Raw genomic sequence first — 19150 nt, 5'->3', positions numbered from 1 at the left:
ATGTATGTATGTACGTATGTAATATTTTTAATGCACAGGAAATTACTAATAGTCAAAATCTTAACAGGCATGAAACTCACCCAGAGTAGAATGTAAACTTTATTATAAGTAATTGCCACTTGGTCCTTCATTATAAATATACCAATATTTATATGTTTATTATATACATAACAATGTTATATACATGTATATGTTATTTATATACATAACAGTATAGAAATATGTGGAGTTGAAAAGCCAGAGCCCAGGTTCTGAACAGTGTGCCTCTGTTCCGTAGAATAGCCAAGGCACCTCACAATAGAACTGGATGACCTCTTCTAACTCACAGCTCTCTATCACAGGCTGATTTTTTTTGATCACTGATATAATTTAGAATAGGTGTAGATTATTCTGCTCCTCAAAATAACCAAAAGTAGTTGCAATGGCAGCTAGAACTGGCTGGAGTGAAGAGGCACTCCTGTCATGTGCTCCTGTGCTGACCAGACATGATTAGAGTAGAGGTGGAGGGATACATTCAGCTGGCAAAAGGCAACTGCAAGGTGTAGGACCAAAACATCTTCCTGCTTCCCACACAGAACATATGTGTGGTGTACAGAGAATAGGTCTTATGGACAAATAATTTTAATGCAATTAAACCGATTCAGAGATCACTGCAAATTTTAGGTTACAGTGAATTGGTATTTGCTATTTGACCAGTGCAGATTAGTAAATTTAAGATAATTCTGTTACTTTTGTTGTCTGTTCAAAAACAAAAGTTGCTTAATGAAGACTTTTCACATTATTTAAGAATCTCAATATCATATCATTGAACATTATGAGCAAGATGTGGCTTAACAATTCTAGAAATTTACTTTTCTTTTTTTAATATATCTGTAACTAGCAAAGCTGTTAATCTGAAATAGTATTTCTCTTTCAAATTAAAGCTTAATATTGAACATTTCCAGTAGAAATGTCAACATGAATTGCTTCAATACACATATGTACACACAGCCTAGACATCTGTTTACCATAGCTAATCACCTTTCTCTCTTACAATGTTACTTACCAGAACTTTGAGAACTCCAGTTTAATTGCATGCCAATTTAGACCTCAAATACAAATGTAAATAAACAAAGCTATACTGACTCTGTATTGTGCTCACTGGTAAGATTACAGGGTTTAATTCTGTCAGAATGTAATCTCATCTTTTTTGAAACCACAATTTAGCATTTTTCTTAAAACATCAACTAGTTGCTGCTGACTGCTTTGATAAATAGCATTATATACCAATGACTCAAACTCCATCTGCTTGGCCAAAATAATTGTACATTTTAGTTTAAAAGATTCTAAGCCCTCAGTTCTGAATGCTAGCGATGCAGTCTATGGATTTTCAAATGGAAAGGGCAAATGAAAATCTAGTGTCAAAGACTAATCACTAGCCCTTTGTTTTTAGTAAGAGAAAATGAATAACTCATAAAAAGTTTCTCAAAAAGATAAATATACATAAAAAATGGACAGCAGCATCCCTGTCAGTGGTGGTACAGCAGATGAAGTATGGAGAACAGCTTCATGCTGTCTACATAAGAGTAAGGAAGTTCAATCACATAATTATGTTGTGTTTTTTAGATAAGTCAACTTATTTTTGGCTGTGAGAGAAGCTGTCTGCTGTTTTTTATTTTAAACATTTCAATAGAATCAGTAAGAATAACTTAATTGCTTCAAATACCTTGAAGTAAAGGATTGGTGCACAAAAGTAACACTTGTGTATCTTACTTTCAGTAGTTGTAGGAGTCACAGTGTCAACTAGGAAATATGGCATAAAAAATACATAAGAGACATATAGAAGATGATGCCTGTCTATTAGCCTCCCTGTCACTGCAAGCTTCCTCCATGGAATATAAGATAATTGAACAGTATTTTCCTCCAAATTTAACTGCACTGCTTCACAGAACATTCTCATCATTTTATAGTGATGTTTTATTTCTTATTTTAATCCCAACTTCTTCATTATATATCCTTGAATCATTTACAAAAATCATGTGAGCTCCACTCTTGGTCTGTATGGCTTTCCCATACCTACTGCTGCAAGGATAAATTCAAAGTAGATGACTACTCAACTGAATCTTTTGTCCCTAAGCCACACTTTGTTAAACACACATGCAGCTAATGACATGTATGAATATATCTGAAAAATCTCAATACTTATGAGGGCTTAAATTTTTCTATACCTGAAAGTCAGTGATAGCAGAAACCAGGAAAACCATCACAACATTCAAAGCTTCTGTAATGCCAAACTAAAAAACTTACACTGTAAACAGAGCCTACCTATATCACATGACAAAAAGCCCCCAAGCCTCAACACCTGCCAGCCAAATTTGTCAGGACAAAGGCAGGAGAGAACTGATCACCTAGAAGCTGTCAAGCCATTCTGAGTAACAAGGAAATGTAATAGGGACCTAGCTACATGAATCTGAAAGACCATTAATAGCTACCTATCAACCTGCTGCAACAGAAAATTCTCATCACCTGCATATACTTACAGGCTAAGAGTGACTTTGCTTGGCTTCTTTCTAGAAGGGCACATCTCCATACCCTTGTTAAGCTGTGTCTTTTTGGTTAAGAACTTCAGAAAATATTTACAGGAAGAGACCAAACTCCACAGTAGTTTCTAACAAGGCTATTTATTGTTTTAGGCCCCAATTCTGTAAAGAGAAAAGAGCCATACTACAGACTCTGTGTGCATGTATTCTTCCTGTCTTTGGTGTCCTTGTTCTTCCCCAAAAGGACAGCACTTTGGATGAGAAGATGAGGAGACGCAATTTCAACTTCTGCTTTACTGATCTGAGAAGAGGGGAAGGGAGAAGAATGAACATACTTGTTTTTCTTGCTCTTTTTCTTGGGTTTTTTTCAGAGAGATGTGAGGGTGAGTGGTGGGTAGGGAGGTTGCTTTTAAGTGCCAGGTGAGAGGCAGAGCACTCAATCAAGGATATCATTTAAGCATATGGACAGTTATGCTGCTGTCAATGTTTTAACTAAGCATTGTTTTTAAAAATTTTGCTGAATTAGTATCAAGCTTATCCACACTTGAATGAATAATTCTTTGGGAAAACACAGCAGCATTATCTCTTCTAGTACAAGCCAAGCTAGCACAATACAGCAGGTACATGGCACAGTCTTGATAGCAACAATTTTTGTGTAAATTATTTTTGTAGTAACAAAAAGTATATTCTACAATTATTTAAGATCTTGGTTACTTGCTAACGTTTTGAAATACTTTTAGAAACTCTTTAAAAGCTGAGAACTTCAACAGAAAATTTTTATATTAACTGAATTCAACATTTGATTCCTTTGTTCACTCTTCACAAACTATAACATTTTGTCCCAAACAACCTGTACTTTCTCCTTTTTAGAGACAAGACAGACTTTGTTCTACCACAATTTTAGCAGTAACTTGTATGTTTTTTTTATGCTTATGTTGAATACATTCCAGTATGAAGCTATCCATACTGGATACTACAAGTGACAGTTCTGAGTACTGGAATATGTCTGAGGTTTTATAAATACCAATTTGTATTTATTGGCATTTAAGTTTCTCAGTATTTGCAATGCTCATTCTCTTAAGTTAATACGTTACGCTAAAAGGCAGATTTTTAGTGAGATACATAATTTAAATTATTTCATTTATTTATACTTTTATGCTACACGGCTAACTGCTCATATAACCCACGTTTATGGTTGTGTACCATCCAGCCTTTTGCCACTGGGTGACAGCCAAAGCATGAAAACAAAAGGTCTATTCAGGAAAAGAATCCCCTGCACTGCTATATGAATATCAAGTGAATTATGCAAATCAGAACAGGAGGAGCTTGATAAAACTCTCTTTCTGACCTCCCTTATGTATACAGAGGGAAATTACACTGACAATCTTGAAGTAAATATACCTGTAAGGGAACAGTAAGCACAGCAAATGCTGATCTCAACATTTAACTGAAACACTTCATCATAAAACTCAAGTATCTTCATAATTTCTACAAACCGACATCACAAAATCAAAAACAGTCTTTTTCTTTGGTTTTGCAAAGAAATAAGAGGAGACAAAAGGGGCCAAAACTGTCTGAACTCACAAAAGGAAAGATGGAGAGAGACAAAAGAGATATACAAGTAATACTCTACTGCAAGAAAATTAAGTTTATTTTCATGACAGTAAATGTGCATGTTTTCTTTTAGAATTAATTCTAGAATTTCTCTAATTTAGGCTGTTTTTAATGACTTGACAACGGATGTAAAAAGAGAAGGCAAAACATGGACCTATCATGCAGCACTTCAAAATGGTGCTTTGTAACTTTTGAATTTCAACTTTAACAGAAATCAATTTATTTAAGGTTTATTTGATTTTTCTCAAAATGCAAAAGTTTTACATTCTATATATTTGCTTAATAATTTTTTATTTACAGCACATTTACAGTAGGATGTAAACAACCCACACAGTTCTGTAAAAAGCAAAATGTAAAATATCTTTTAAGTCAGATTAGAATTGACTACATTTGCATCAGAATAACTATTTTCCAGTATTTAAAATGCTACAAATATTAATAACTTACACCATACTGTCAGGTTCCATTGCACAAGCTCCCACTGCTTTGTTGACATTCACAAGTAGTGCTTGATCAGTTGTAGTCAGTAAATTCACTATAGGTGGGATTCCACCACATCTGCGGATAGTGCCTCGATTTTCTTCCTCTTGGCAACATTCTCCCAGTGCTCCAATGACATTTATAAGGACTTCTTCAGGCTGATCATTAAGCAGTGTTACCAACGTCTCTACAGTTCTATATTCCTGAAATCTAAAAGACAGCAATAAACCCAAAGTTGTTTTCCGTATGCTACCATAAGATTAATTTTATAATTAAAGTATTATTCTAGTTGCAGTACAAGATTTAGTTTCTGTATGTAAATCATCTTGTTGAAGAAATTCCAACACAGGTAAACCATTCCAATCACTTACTCAAAGTGTGACATACAGCCTAATTTCTTACTCTACCTTTCGAACTATATTTCTCTAATTTAGCTGTCTAAGAATCTCCTGAGTAGTTTGAGGGTTTTTTAAAACTTGACATGTGGGTGCAACACCAACGAATAGCTGAAAACAAACCAGAAGACTTGCAATTACCGTGCTATCCTAACTTCCAGCACTTTTTCCTGCTATGCTAACAATAGCTAGAGTAGTATTGTACCAGACTCTCCTCCACCTCTCTGAACCAAATGATCACCCTTACTTTTCACTAAACATCAGCCTTTAGAGAGTTTACCCTGACTAGTTCTGCACTTAGTTCAGGCTTAATACATTGCATTTTCCTAAGGACAGAACCATAGTTCTAGTACACTTCTATAGTTCAATGTTAGATTCCAACTTGTAATTAAGAAATTAAGAAATAAGTTGACAGAAATTTGTCTTGACTGTTATATTAATACTTTCCTCATTCTTCAGGGAACTTTTGATACTGAGAATCAAAAACACGCTTTTTAAAATATTGGAGGTCCTATCCTACAAAGACAGGTGTGCTAAACCTCAAAAGTTCATCTTTCAGTTTTTCCTTGGAGCTGGAATCACGTTCTAAGTTGTTTTGGGGGTTTTTTTGTTCAAAACTTAGAGGATTCCTAACACTTAACAAATACTGCATCTTCCTTTTACACATTTTCTGATACACCTTTACCGTTCCATATGGTATATCAAGCTAGATCCAACCTGTATATTACCTATTTGTGCTTTCCTTCCAGACCATACCTTCTGGGAATGTCTACTTGAGCTACAAAAACTATTTCCCAGGAATCAGTTGCTCATGTGGTTTTTCTTTCATACCAAAAAATATAAGTATTTCTGAGATTTTTACGGCAGAACTAGATCTGTTTCAATAAAAGTTAATCTTTCCAAGATGGATTATCAACATAATAATTAAGGTAACTCAGAAATGAGAAACTTTCTTTTTTTCATCATCCAAACCTTTGCCTAGAGAGATACATTTCTTTGTTCTCTATAATTTGGAAGTATAGCTACAATTATTTATTTCAAGAGTAAACATCAACAGCATGAAAAAAAGGTAATAAAATAATTTAAAAAACCCAACAAAACAAAACATTTTCGCTGGCATTTCAGCTGCTTCACAGATGGAACGATGTGAGCTGGCTCTGCACCAGGCAGGCTGCACTCTGACAGAGCTGTTGGCTCGGGCCATCTTGTGTCCAGGAGCAGTATGGCTGCTCCCACACCAACTGCAGCCGGAGCTACACGAGCCCAGGCACCTGCACCAGCTCATGGCTGAGTCAGCACAACATCTCAGCAGTGAACTCCAGGTATAGGAAACACTGTGGAGCTCTTTAGAGATAATTAAGTGCTCCTGCAGGAGCCAGCAGGGTTTGTTAGTTCTAGCTTCATGCCAGACTCAAGCTCATCCCTCCAGATCTACTTAGGTGTTATCATATAATCCTCACTCCCTTTTCTTTAGTGCCCTCCCACTTTGAGTTTGGATAGGGTTTACTGCTTCAGACTCAGCACTACATAACACACGAATTCAGCTGGAACTGCGCCGGGCTAGTAACCTTTGTGGAGCATCAAGCACTTGCCAAAGATATGTGAGTAGCCCAACAAAAATCTGTTTGCAGTTGGACAGAATTATTGGCTACAGCTATACCAATAAATAAAACAGGCTAGGGCTCATTCTCTAGCTCTGAGGACAAGAAGCACAACATAGCATCCATATGGCTAAAATCTCTTATCCTCACAATGCAGGGTGGCCTCATCCATTCTGCCTAATGGAAACAATCTGTTGCCTGCACTGTTCTCAAGCAGTGTCTGGGCATTGTCTGGGAGAGTGCTTGCTGGCACAGGCCAAACTGTGTAAGGGACTGTGCTGGCAGTTAAACAGTATGGATAATCCTAACATAGTGCCTGAACCCTGAAAGGTTTGGCCATTTAGTTTACTAGTACAGAGAGAGCCATTCAGTCCATCTCATCACTGACTGATCCAAAATCAGAATACTTCTGCACATACTCAAAGTCCACAGGAAAGGAAGATATATCTTTATTAGAAGGTAGGTTACTGTGCAATCAAGAATGAAAAAAGCAATAGGACAGCAGCAGAGGATGAAAAGACCAACAGTTTGGGAACTCATTTAGGACAGCAAAAAGCCAGATTATAAAATCTGGAAATCTTCCTAATTTTTATCCAGTCTTTATCTACTATATGGGCTTGTCCAGCAAGGTACACTAAAATTAGGGCAGCAGGAAAATGTTATCTCTTACTAATACTCTCTCTACCCATGCATCTTTCATTCTTTTGTATAGAGCAGCATCATTTCAGCAGGGAACCTAGCACATATGAAGTGGAACCAGCTTCCTTTTTTTTAGGTAAGGTGCAGGAATCTGATAAATTAATTTTAGATGAGAGGGCAAAGTGTTCTCAATCATTAAGCTGCTCCATGGAAGGTGGAGAGTGACAACTCCTGCTGTCTCATTCACAGACAATTCCTCAGAACCCTGGTACTGAGAGACTGCAGGTACCTACAGTAGAACTCTCATCAATTAATTCCACTCATTTAGAAGCTGGATCTCCAGACTAAGCTACTTTTCTGAGCCCCTTCTGTAGTCAAGACAAGAGGCATCTAGGCTAATTATCCTAGACTGCAGTATATTTCTAACATGTATTAGGTATCTGCCCTAGAATGAGATAATTTGGTCTCTGTCTCTCTTGATGTAAAATGTTAAGGGTACTAAGTACACTCTCTACCATGCAGCAGTGATTCTGGCTTCTAAGCTACACACAGGAGGGGGGGATACCAGATAAGCCACTTATCAAATGCTTACTATGTGCTAATAAACCTCCTGACTCAGTGTCCTACAGCTTAACTAGAGACACCACCTGTCCCCATAGGCTGTTAAGATTCTAGGAACCTAACATTGTCTCCACTGTACCCCGATGAGGTCAGGTGGCAATTTTTTAAGTAACATAAAACCTAAGTTGAAAGCCCAATTGATTATAAAGACTGATTTTGAAGAATCATGACACAACAGTTTTGAAAACAATAGAGGCCCGTAAAATCAAAACATGATAATGTAATAAAAGCGTGTAAAATTAAATTGTTACTTTAACACATTTTCTCTACTGATTGCACATTTCCAGATTGCTCCTGTAACAGCTGCCAAAAGTTCTTTGTTTTCAGTGTTACCAAGCAGAACAGATAGTGGTTGTAGGCCTTCATGTTTTCTGATCAGGTCACGTGTTTCTGCATCTTCTGCACACTATAAAAATCAATTAAACATATATATTATGTAAAAATGTGTAAAATTATGTCTTTAAAAGCTAGCTGTTTTACATTGTAACTAGTAAAAGCTAATAGAGAAGAAAAAATAAATATTGTATTCAAGTATCTGAACATGCTAACAACTCACTAAAAGAATTTGACAGTAAACTGTTCCTGTATATGCAGCAGCAGTTATACTGCCAAATTGTCCACTTTAGGGGCAAACAAAAAAACCCCAAAAACACAAAGCAGCTCTATGCACAGTATGCCTCACCTCTCTCCACCTGTACAACTTAAGGCACACAAGAAGAGCAAGTAGGAACTTAATTACAATATAAAATATGCAGCTAAAATATTCACAACATTTCTATAATTTTTTACACATTAGAGAATTAGTGAAATTAAGAAATTTTAAAACTGACAATGACTTGAAAACAAAGGGCTATTCCTGGCTCTGATCTATTGATTACAATATAATTACCTTAAATATGGCACTTGCACAATGCATCTGGAGCTCCTCGTGTTCACTACTCAGATTTTTCACTAGGTTCTCAATCATGCCTTCTGTCCTTATTGCAAGTCTGTAACTTGGCTAAAAAGATAAACTGCATCTTTTAAATCCTGCATATTAACAGTTAATAGGTCACAATAATAATACAATGCTACAATTCTAGGGTTTGGTATTGGGAAGCCTTGTACTTTATCATAAGCACATCACCATTGCCTTGAAAATACTACTGATGATCTCAAAGGTAAGCAAATACAGACATTCTCTGCAGTGCTCTTCAAATCACCTGTAAAACAAGGTACTGCACTGCCTATCTTGTAGCCACTTGGCTTATGCAGAATACAGAATATTCTGAAAGGTGTCCAGACTCCCTGCTCAGACCCAAGAAAGCAAAAGATGCTTCAGAATGGGATCAAGAAGTACCCACATACTGCTGCCCTTCTCTGGACACACTCCAGCACTTTAATGTCCTGCCTGAATTGAGGGGCCCAGAACTGAATACAGGATTTGGGCAATGCCTAGTACAGGAGGACAATCACTGTCTTGGTCCTGGGCCATGCTATTGCTGATCCAGGCCAGGATGCCACTGGTTTTCTTGGCCACCTGGGCACTTGCTGGCTCCTGTTCAGCACCCCCAGGTCTTTTTCTACCAGGCAGTTTTCCAGTCACTCTTCCCCCAGCCTGTGGCACTGCGGGGGTTGTTGTGACCCAAGTGCAGGACCTATCTCTTGGCCTTATTGAACCTCAGACCTCTGGCCTCTCCCCATCAATGCAGCCTGTCCATATCCCTCTGCAGAGCCTTCACACCCTACAGCAGATCAACACTCCCACCCTTGGTGTCTCTGCAAACTGACTGCGGGTGCCCTCAATCCCCTCCACCAGACTATTCAAAAAGATATGAAATAGACTGTAATCCCTTACTCCTGTAATCCCTTACATGGCCATGGTTAAAAATATTTGTATTCAAATTGAAAAATTGAATATATTACAAGTTGTGAAATTTGCCAAGGAAATATGTACAAAAATCACATATATTCCTTTCTTCTATTGGCAATGGATCAGATGGAATGCACAAGGACACGGCAAACCACTCTGCCCTGCACTACATTGGATCTTCTTGGCCACACCTGCAGGATAGTTTTGCAGAATTTTAATGTATTGATTAACCAGAATACAGCATCTTAGGTTGCCAAATCTGTAAAGTATGATTTAAAAAATAAGAAAAAACCGAAACTGATTAAGGCTTTCATTTCTACATTTTTTCTCTCATGTATTACTCCTAGCCTTTAAAATTAAAATATATGTGGCTTTTACTTCAATCCAAGTTGTGATCTCCTCAAAACCATTTTGATTACACAAAGCACATAGTTCCTGATGGGGTAACTGACCTGATTTAAGTGACAGTACAGTGTAATACTTCTTTTTAGTGGCCAAAATCTTTAATTCTTAGAAATAACTTAGCTATATCTGTTTACTCACCTCTGAGGCACATTCCTGTAGTGTCCCCACTATTGGGATTAAGATGTTTGTGTGTGAGCAATTGAGCCATCTACCTAGTAAAGGAATGCCACCAGCTTTACGGATTGCTTTCTTGGTTTTGGTGCTTTTGCTGCAGCTCCAGAGCGCCAAAGCCCCACAGCGTGCTGTTTCAGTGTCTTTGGCTTGGTGTGATGATCCCACTGAATGAGATCCCAACAGCTCAACCTAAAAAAATACCAATTTCTTAGTATCTACAGGGAACTTTGATATAACGCTGCTTTCTAATTATGGTAAACACTACAGTGGTCATGTTCACAAAATACACATATGACAAGGGTGTAGATTTTAATGCTTGCTTACCAATTTCTTGATTCCTCCATGTTGCCTTACTGTCTTTCGTGCTCGTTTAAATCTAGCAACATTGGCAATTGTTTCAGCTGCCAAACATTTTAGATCACCATCTGGAGAGTCCAATATTTTCACCATGATCTCTAAGCCTCCAAGATCTGCAATTGCATGTCTGATCAATACATTTTGACTAATTTCCTTCAGGATTTTTAATGAACCAGCCTAAATAATGGGAAATTATAGAAGTTAAACATTATTTGGGTATAGAAAAACATGAATACTATTTAAAATAATGGGTTATTTAATTTTTTTTCTTTATATTTAACCAGAAAAAAGAAGGAAACTGAAAGCCAAAGACAGATTTCTTTCTAAAAAATCTGAAGAAAACAAGAACTACAGAAATGAGAAAAGAAAGAAATCTATTATCTTTATACTCTGTAACTTTGAAACTTGAAAAAATATTCTAACAGAAAAGGCATATTCATTGCTCTATTTGACAAAGCTAGTTACCTGACATTTAATTTCATCTGTATCAAGTAAATTAATTAACACTTCAAGACATCCAGTGTCTTTGATGGCCAGCTGACACGCTTCATGAGACAGATTTAAATCTCTCATTGAACACAGTGCAATTACAGTAGCTGTTGGATCACCTCCCTAAAATAAAGCAAATAATAAACAAATGTATAAAGTGCATTTAATATAAAACTCAATCACTTCTACTCATGCTAGTAAAACTACCGCTAAAGAAGAAACATGTTAGACTGTTTTGATTTTATGGTGTTCAATAGCGCAGACATAGCAAGCAATTTAATTATTGATAATGTCTGTAAATGGCATAAAGATTCAAATGAGTGAATAACTCAGGTGGAAAATTACTAACATGGCTTGCTGTGAATAGACCAGACTGGACATTTTTGTAAATGATAAGCTCTATTTCAGTCACTGAAACTAGACTAAAAGAAAGAAAATAATCAAACAACACAACATAAGCCATATGACAGCAGATTCCTTTGAACCTCTAATATAGGTTTACTGTCAATAAAATCAGGGATGAACCAACCCTGCATGGAAATTAGGAGAGCTGAGCTACCATGTAGCTGCAACAGAAGCTGGAGTGCATGAACATTGCCAGCTGGTAATAACATGGAAGTTACAACTTAGAGTACCTAGTAAATCAAACTACAGCATCCACCTCCTGCATTCCAGGGAAGCTTTGGCTCCCATCCAGATCTGAACCGTGCTGCCCAAGCCCATCTCTTTTAAATGAGAGTTTTGAATCTGTAAAGGATTTTTAGCCAACCCTTCCCAGAGGAAAGGGTTCTGCTAAATTGTGGACATCATAATGAAACACAGATTATTGAAAAACGCAGTAATGTTTGCTAATATAAAACAGGTATATCTAACAAAAACAGAACTTTTGAAGCATATTTCTCAAATGTAAACACAAACAATAAGACAAATGCAGTACAAAAAGTATTTAAATTTAACATGCTCTTCAAGCTATAAATGTAGTAGAGAATCACAAGTGAGAAAATACATCCCAAAACAATGTGAGAGAACTACTTCATAAAGTTTCAGACCAGTGATTAACATCAGACAAAACACTTCTGCTCATCAATAAAGTATATACTGATAGTGCTTCATAATTTTTACTTAAATTTCTTGTAACAACAGATACCACAAAATTTATCCATGAAAATGGTCAAATATAAAGGTAATTTTTAAACATCTGTAACATAGTGTCCTAGAGGAAGATGTCCACAACTTTTTTAAATTATCTTTTTTAATCATCTTTGTCATCTTGAATTCAAGAGAATGAAATACGTCTTGCTTTAATAACATATTTTCATCTACTTTGAAAATATGTCCTAGACTATAAAAGAATGTAACAAATTCTCAAACATTTTCCTAGAGAAATCAGTTTATCCACATATATTAAACTCTAATTTTTTAAAAATCCATAAGATATTATTACAAAACCACACATAGAATATTCTGCTATTCAAAAAAACTAATAGCTGTTCTTTTATTAAATTTGTGTCCTTTTCACATAGCTTAGACTTTGACAGTTACTTTGCTTTGTATGATAAAAACTTTGCAACAGTTGCTTTAAAAGAAAACTTGTCTTTTTATAATTTTACATAAATGTAAGAAGTATATTGCTAACATGAAAAGTGATGTCTCTTCTTCTGAGGACTGCTTCCCCTACACTGAAACTGCATTTACACATAACATAGTAATCCACAATTCCCTTATCTTAGATGTGTAATAGTTGGCATATGATATTTAATACGGACCAGGTTTTTTTAAAAAAAACCAAACTTTTAATTTTCTTTTACTGAATAAAAAATACAAGTGTATATAAAATCCATATATGCATTTCACTTTTTTCAGCTTCAAAAACGAATACACCACTTAAAGTGTTTTTAATGTGAAACCACACAACAATATTTTTCGTATGTGCTGAAGCATCATTTCTACAAAATAAGAAATATTACTGATGGTTTCAACAATTATTTTTTGTTTCCTGAAGTTATCATTACAGTAAGTCTTGCAGTAGTTGCAGCATAGATTTTAACATGCATGGAAATAGTTACCTCTCCATTAAGTTGACATAAAATCTGCATCATGTTGTTATACCATTTGAAATCTGATACGTTGGAAGCAAAAAAATAGACTCTACTGGCAGATCAACAATCAATTTTAAAGCTTGAAATTAAACACAGACTTAGTTAAAAATGTGCCTCCCTTCCTATATATTGATATGACATATAAATCCACGAATTAAATGAAAATAAACAAGTATCACTGCTACACTATCAGTAAAACATCTTCTGTGCATGGTGTGTGTAATGCCTCTGTTACACTCAAGCTCACAACTGAGAATAGTTTGCAACTGTGAACTACAGAACTACTGACAAGATCAAAATAGAATGAAAACAGAAGAAAAATGCAAGCAAGTAAGGACACAAAGCAAAATACAGTTACCAAGGAACACACAAGTTCAGAGCATCATTTTGTTTGATACTTCTCTAATGACCAAGAGGAAAAACCCTGTTAGTCAATGGCAAGTTTTCAACAAATGGAACCAAGAAAGCGAAAGTGTCTTTTTTAACCTTTCCTGTATTCTGCTACATGCCTGTGACAGCACAGGGAACACTCTGACTATGCTAAGGACATAACTAGTCAGGAAGTACTTAGATAACTTAGATGTTTTCATACTAGATGAAGTCAATGGACTCTGCTCTGTGCTACTGAGAGAATTAGGTGATGCCATGATTAGTTTGCAGAACTGTAGAAATCTGTTGTTATCAACAGAACACAACACTGATATTATCTATCAATATCACAGTGTTGCCAAAGAAAAAAAGTAAACTTTACAGAGAGATTTATAACCAGATTTGCAACCTGCAAGATACAAGAAATCCTCCTTCTTTGTTTTGGCACAGCTCAAATTTAGGTACTACATTCATTCTTGGTATTACACTTCAAAAAAGATACCAAGAAAGTTGATAAAGACCAGAGGATATTAAAATATCTCAAAATTATGATCTCCACAGAAAAATGGAGGAAATGGAGCTGTTTACTCTGAAGAAGAGAATAAGAAGGTAGTTTAAAGACCACCTTCAATGCCAATCATCTGTTCTCCACGTCCAGACAAGAAATACAGGGGTTTAATGGCATCAGAGTTGATCTATGTTAGGTAAAAAAAAGACCCAACAAAACCAACTGTAATGGTAAGAATATTTGAACTTTCAATATATTGCTTACATCAGTCATGAAATCTCCATTACAGGAAAGAAAAGACAGAGAAATATTTGTCCAGAAGACAGACAAAGAATTAATGCTGTTTTGGAGGCAAGCAGATGGAGTCAATGATTTCCTACATTTTGCTCTAGTCCTGTGTTCTGCTATTTATTTTTTGTGAACTTTTACTACCAAGAAATTTTGTAGATAATAAATGTTTTTTATATTTACTTATTTTCTTTTAAAAAAATTGACCCATATTAGATAATATGATCATAGATACAGATAAAAGATAATAAAATATACAAGCTTAAGTTTCAACAGCACACGTCCCATCCCAATGAAACCCTTCCTGATCAATACAAAGCTTTAATTTTTGAACTGATGATGTCAGTTCAGCAGGCTCAGAAAGAAAGATACAAAATTTCCTTTAGAGTCATCCCTTTCAAGTGAAACCTAAAGGCATTACAGGAATACAAGTAATAAAAGTACAAACAGGATTATAAAGATTACTCCAAATGTGTTGTCCAATTTGAGGCAAAATGAAAATATATGCATGGAAATACACAACCATCATAATAAAGTTACAGTGCATTTCAGTTTCCCGAGAAAAAACAAAATTAGGTAAAATGAAAATGATATTGTGTTTGGCTCAAAAACATCTCTACAAATACAGTACCTATTTGAAGGGTGTTTTATCAATTTATTTAATCCAGTTTAGGATTCAGAGTGAACATGACTGAATGCTACCAGAAAATGAAATATTGTTCTAGTCTGCATGGCAATGCCAGAGATGGGGGTTTTTTTCTGTTTAGACCTATGGTTGAAGTTTATTTTGCCAGGGTAAAAGTGTACTTTCTCTACTGTATTAGGTAAATCATGGATAGATAGTTAAATGTGCACATCTGTGATAACAAGCCTATGACTGAATAACAGGAAAGAAAATTGCTGTTTGTGGGCAGTTTTGTCATTCTTCTGTATAATACCCAAGTTTTGATCATGAGTATATATAATCTGAATGGCAATTACAATATACTTGAAAAAATTAAGACCAAACGTACCAACTAAATATTTTTTTAAAAATACCGAACAAACAAAATAGCATCATGTGATAGCCCAAATAAAGTAGGTCAAATCATTGTTATACCAGACCTTTTAAATTAAAATTCATTAATGGAACTAAAAAAAAAATCTCCTAGAAAAAAATCATTATTCAAGTGGAATCCCAGCCCAAAGTAACACTGTCATTTTTATGAAACAAGAAATCCAAAACAAATAGTAAAGTATGAAACAGAATTCTTAGTTTAAAGTTTTGTGACTTTTTTGTTTTCTGTTGAACTTGACTCCCTTAAATCACAAATCCTTTTGTAATTTTCTGCTAGAAAATACTTCAACATCTAAATAAATTTTGATAAAGCTTAATGGAAGACTGCGTATTGCAGTACAAAATACATAATATGCTTCAGCAAGGCAATTTTTCTACGCTAGTGAATCTCTAAACACTCTGAGTTTTGTTATGGTTTAAATACTAGTTCCAATTTTTCATCTTAGTTTATAAAACATACAAGCTGCAACTTGTTAAGACATGAGTTATGGACAAGTATAACTGAGTTATGGAATAATTCCCTGACCCACTTCCTGAATCTTCTGGCGTTCTTTAGCTCCAGCCTGGCAGTATGTAAACCATACAGATTAATATAAGTAAAGCCAGTGGAAAATCACAGGCATCACAAAGTCTCAAAACATTCACACTGGACTACAACAATGCACAGAAGCTGCACAGTTTTAGTTGCAGATTAATACCTTGACCCTGACCCTACACAGTGGCAGAAGTGACAGATATGTCACGACCCAGATACAGGGAGTTTAAATTGCCGTATTTTATGAAATTGAAAATAAATGAGTTTCCAAACAAAAGAATGTCCATTATTTTCTGCGTGAACCAGGAGGTTTTGTTAGGCAACCACTGATTCCCTCTTGAAAACTCTTCCAAGACATGAACCCATTCTGTTAGTTTTCCTTTTTTGATTCATAGAAATTGGATTCTACTATAGAGGAGGTAAGAGTCTAACAGTTCCTGTGCAAACATATGAACTTTTACTTCATTGGACTAGGAATAATAGAGTATTTTTCCTAGTAACTTCTCAAACCTCAAACTTGGAAAGAAGTGAAATGGTGACCCCAAAACCACAGAAAATCTGGCCAAGATAATATATAATATCTTAACAGTGGAAGTTTATCTTCTACTCCATTGTGAAATTTTTCAGTTTAGGAGTGTATTTCTTACCCAGATGCATCTGGACAATTTTGTAAGGACACTTCATCTGAAGAAAATAAAGCATATATGTTTTTAAAAAGAACATGTAGAAATTAGAAGGAAATAAGATCAAATGAAAAAGTGAAATGGGTCTAGGATTAAATTTAAAGATGGAAAAGCTGTGCACAAACAGCACTACTGTTAATAGTAATTTAACATTGTAAACCCCAGCTGCAGAATTGGAGATGAGACATATGCTGTCCATAACACAGATGTGCTACTGACCATGTGTGACAGTGTCAGACCTGCCTAAGCAATTCTGATTTTGCCTAGTACTTGGCTTACAAAGAGGATAACAGCCTTAATGTTATTACAGCCATTTTAATTTTGTGTATCCTACTAATTTAGGAAACCAGTGGATGTGAATCTGAGGAGAAAATTTAATGAGATTGAACTAGGAAGGACCTTTGCCTCTGCAGACTACTGGAGAGCTTGCACACTGTTGAAGCTTTATAAGCACTGAACAGACAGAAGAGACAGTGTCATTTGAAACTAGCCAAAATAAATTTTGTAGGAAAAACAAAATTATAGCAATAGTTTATGGAAAACGAAGAGACAGGTGTTCCCTGGAGAAATAAAACAAACTTTGAAATGGGGCTTAGTGAGACCATAGGAAAAACAAATATGGCTGAAGACATGGCTGAAGCACAGGCATGCATCTGAAATAAGTGTGTTTAGTGAGCTGTGATTAAATTGAGCCTAGATCAATATGGAACACTTGAAAACAATGCAGGATGCTGTTCTCACTAGTTAAAACTCTTGCCCTCTTTCAGACACAATCACATTCTAATTACTTAGGAAACATAACAATTTGATAATCTATTCATTAATATAAAACCTGAAGTCAGATTGAGACAACTATGGCAATTTACTACTGTTTAAGAGTACTACAGTTACAGTGTCAAAACCATAGCTCATTAATTTCATTACCTGCTTTTACCATAGAATACAACTTGCAGAAAGAGGAGAATCAAACTTATTTTACATTCTTTTCCTCAGTCCTTTATTTTTCATCTACCATCTCTTCTTTCTCATTTTTTACTGAATTCTACTTTCTGTTTACCTTTTTTTTTCTTTATTTCTAGATTGTCTTTCATCTCATCAGCTATGAAACTCTAAGGAATGTGTGACCCTGTGAACATTAATTAAACCTCCACTACACAGAAATTCATCAGAGTTGGTGTTGGTGTTAATGGTCAAAAGTCAACTGGTTGTTATGAATTTTACATGTCTCTTGGGATGAAGAATGATTGTATGGTATTTTGAGGAGAGAGCTATTCCAGTGCTTCAGAGTTGCCAATTATAACAATAATTTGAGAGTTCACCATTTGCCAATATTTCCTACCTAGTAAAGTTATCATAAAAATATTTCTTTTTCATGATCAGCACTATCTAGGTTAGAAAACACATATCTTAAGTATAAAATGCAGTTTTCACATATTTTTATTTCTTTTTTTTTTCAGTAATCACATTCTTTACTGAATTTTGAAATAAAATCTTGGTCAATACTGGAAGATGGGAGCAAGAAAAAATCATGAACAGTAGAGAAGAGAGTGATATGAAGGCTGACAGGTTTGCCAAAGCTGATGGGTGAGTCAAAAGTGCCAGGAAACACTAGCAGGTGGTACATGATTATGTCACATACATTTGGTATTTTCTGAAAAATAACAGTCTTAGCCAAACTAAAGCAAAATTTATTTTTCGTCTTGATCTTTCTCCTTCAGATTACCCCACCATATACTTTCATAAGGGAAGGGAAAAGGTTTGTTATTAGACATTTTACTAATGAGGTGAGTTGATCAAAGTTGGTCAGACCTGAAAAAAGGCATTACACAAAGTTATCATATGTACAAAAATATTTTACATGCACTTATAGATGCTTATTATGTATTTACTAGCTAAAACACAATCTCATGCAAGCCTTGCCAATAAGATATTATAAAGGAAAAATAGCTAACTCTTATGCATAGTTTGTAGAAAAAACTTTGATTTGCAATGTATGTCCTACACAGATTCGGTACGTTTACTCCTGCTATTAGATACTTACATTTTCATCTATCATACATATAGGGCCAGATTTCAAGACTTCAGAAACTTCCACAAACAACAGAGATTTTAGACTTTTTCCATAATGATCAAGAAAAGTTTTGAGTATTACAATGTGCAAAATAAGCAAACAAATGTCTGGTACTTCAGCAGGTACACTGCAACACTAATACTACTTTTTTCTTGTCTTACTGTATTTGAAATTACTTTTTGTGGAGTTTTACTTTAAACAATTAGTATTTGAAGACCCATTTTATCCCTTAGGATGGGATGTTTGTGTATTTTTCTTAATACATAGCTCATGAAGCTGATTTAAATTTTTATAATGAGCACTAATGTATTCTTAATATGGAAAGTTTCTATTACCATTGTAACTTGAGAAAGCTATACTTTTCCATGCAGTTTAAAAATAGTCTATACTCTAT

General features: G+C 35.2%; 1 protein-coding gene across 1 annotated transcript in view; it reads right to left on the bottom strand.

Annotated features, from left to right (window-relative positions):
* The window catches only part of ODAD2 (outer dynein arm docking complex subunit 2), a 73488-nt gene that overhangs the window by 37934 nt on the left and 16404 nt on the right, over window positions 1-19150 (bottom strand). Inside the window, 6 exon segments of the mRNA XM_085050451.1 lie at window positions 4581-4823; window positions 8121-8275; window positions 8759-8869; window positions 10265-10489; window positions 10625-10834; window positions 11123-11269. Of these exon segments, the coding sequence (XP_084906577.1) occupies window positions 4581-4823; window positions 8121-8275; window positions 8759-8869; window positions 10265-10489; window positions 10625-10834; window positions 11123-11269 (1091 nt within the window).

Source organism: Lichenostomus cassidix, chromosome 2, assembly GCF_008360975.1.
Source record: "Lichenostomus cassidix isolate B80296 chromosome 2, HeHo_3.0, whole genome shotgun sequence".
NCBI classification, from domain to species: domain Eukaryota; kingdom Metazoa; phylum Chordata; class Aves; order Passeriformes; family Meliphagidae; genus Lichenostomus; species Lichenostomus cassidix.
Note: the sequence above shows the minus strand (reverse complement) of the source record. Positions and strands in the feature narration are given on the sequence as shown.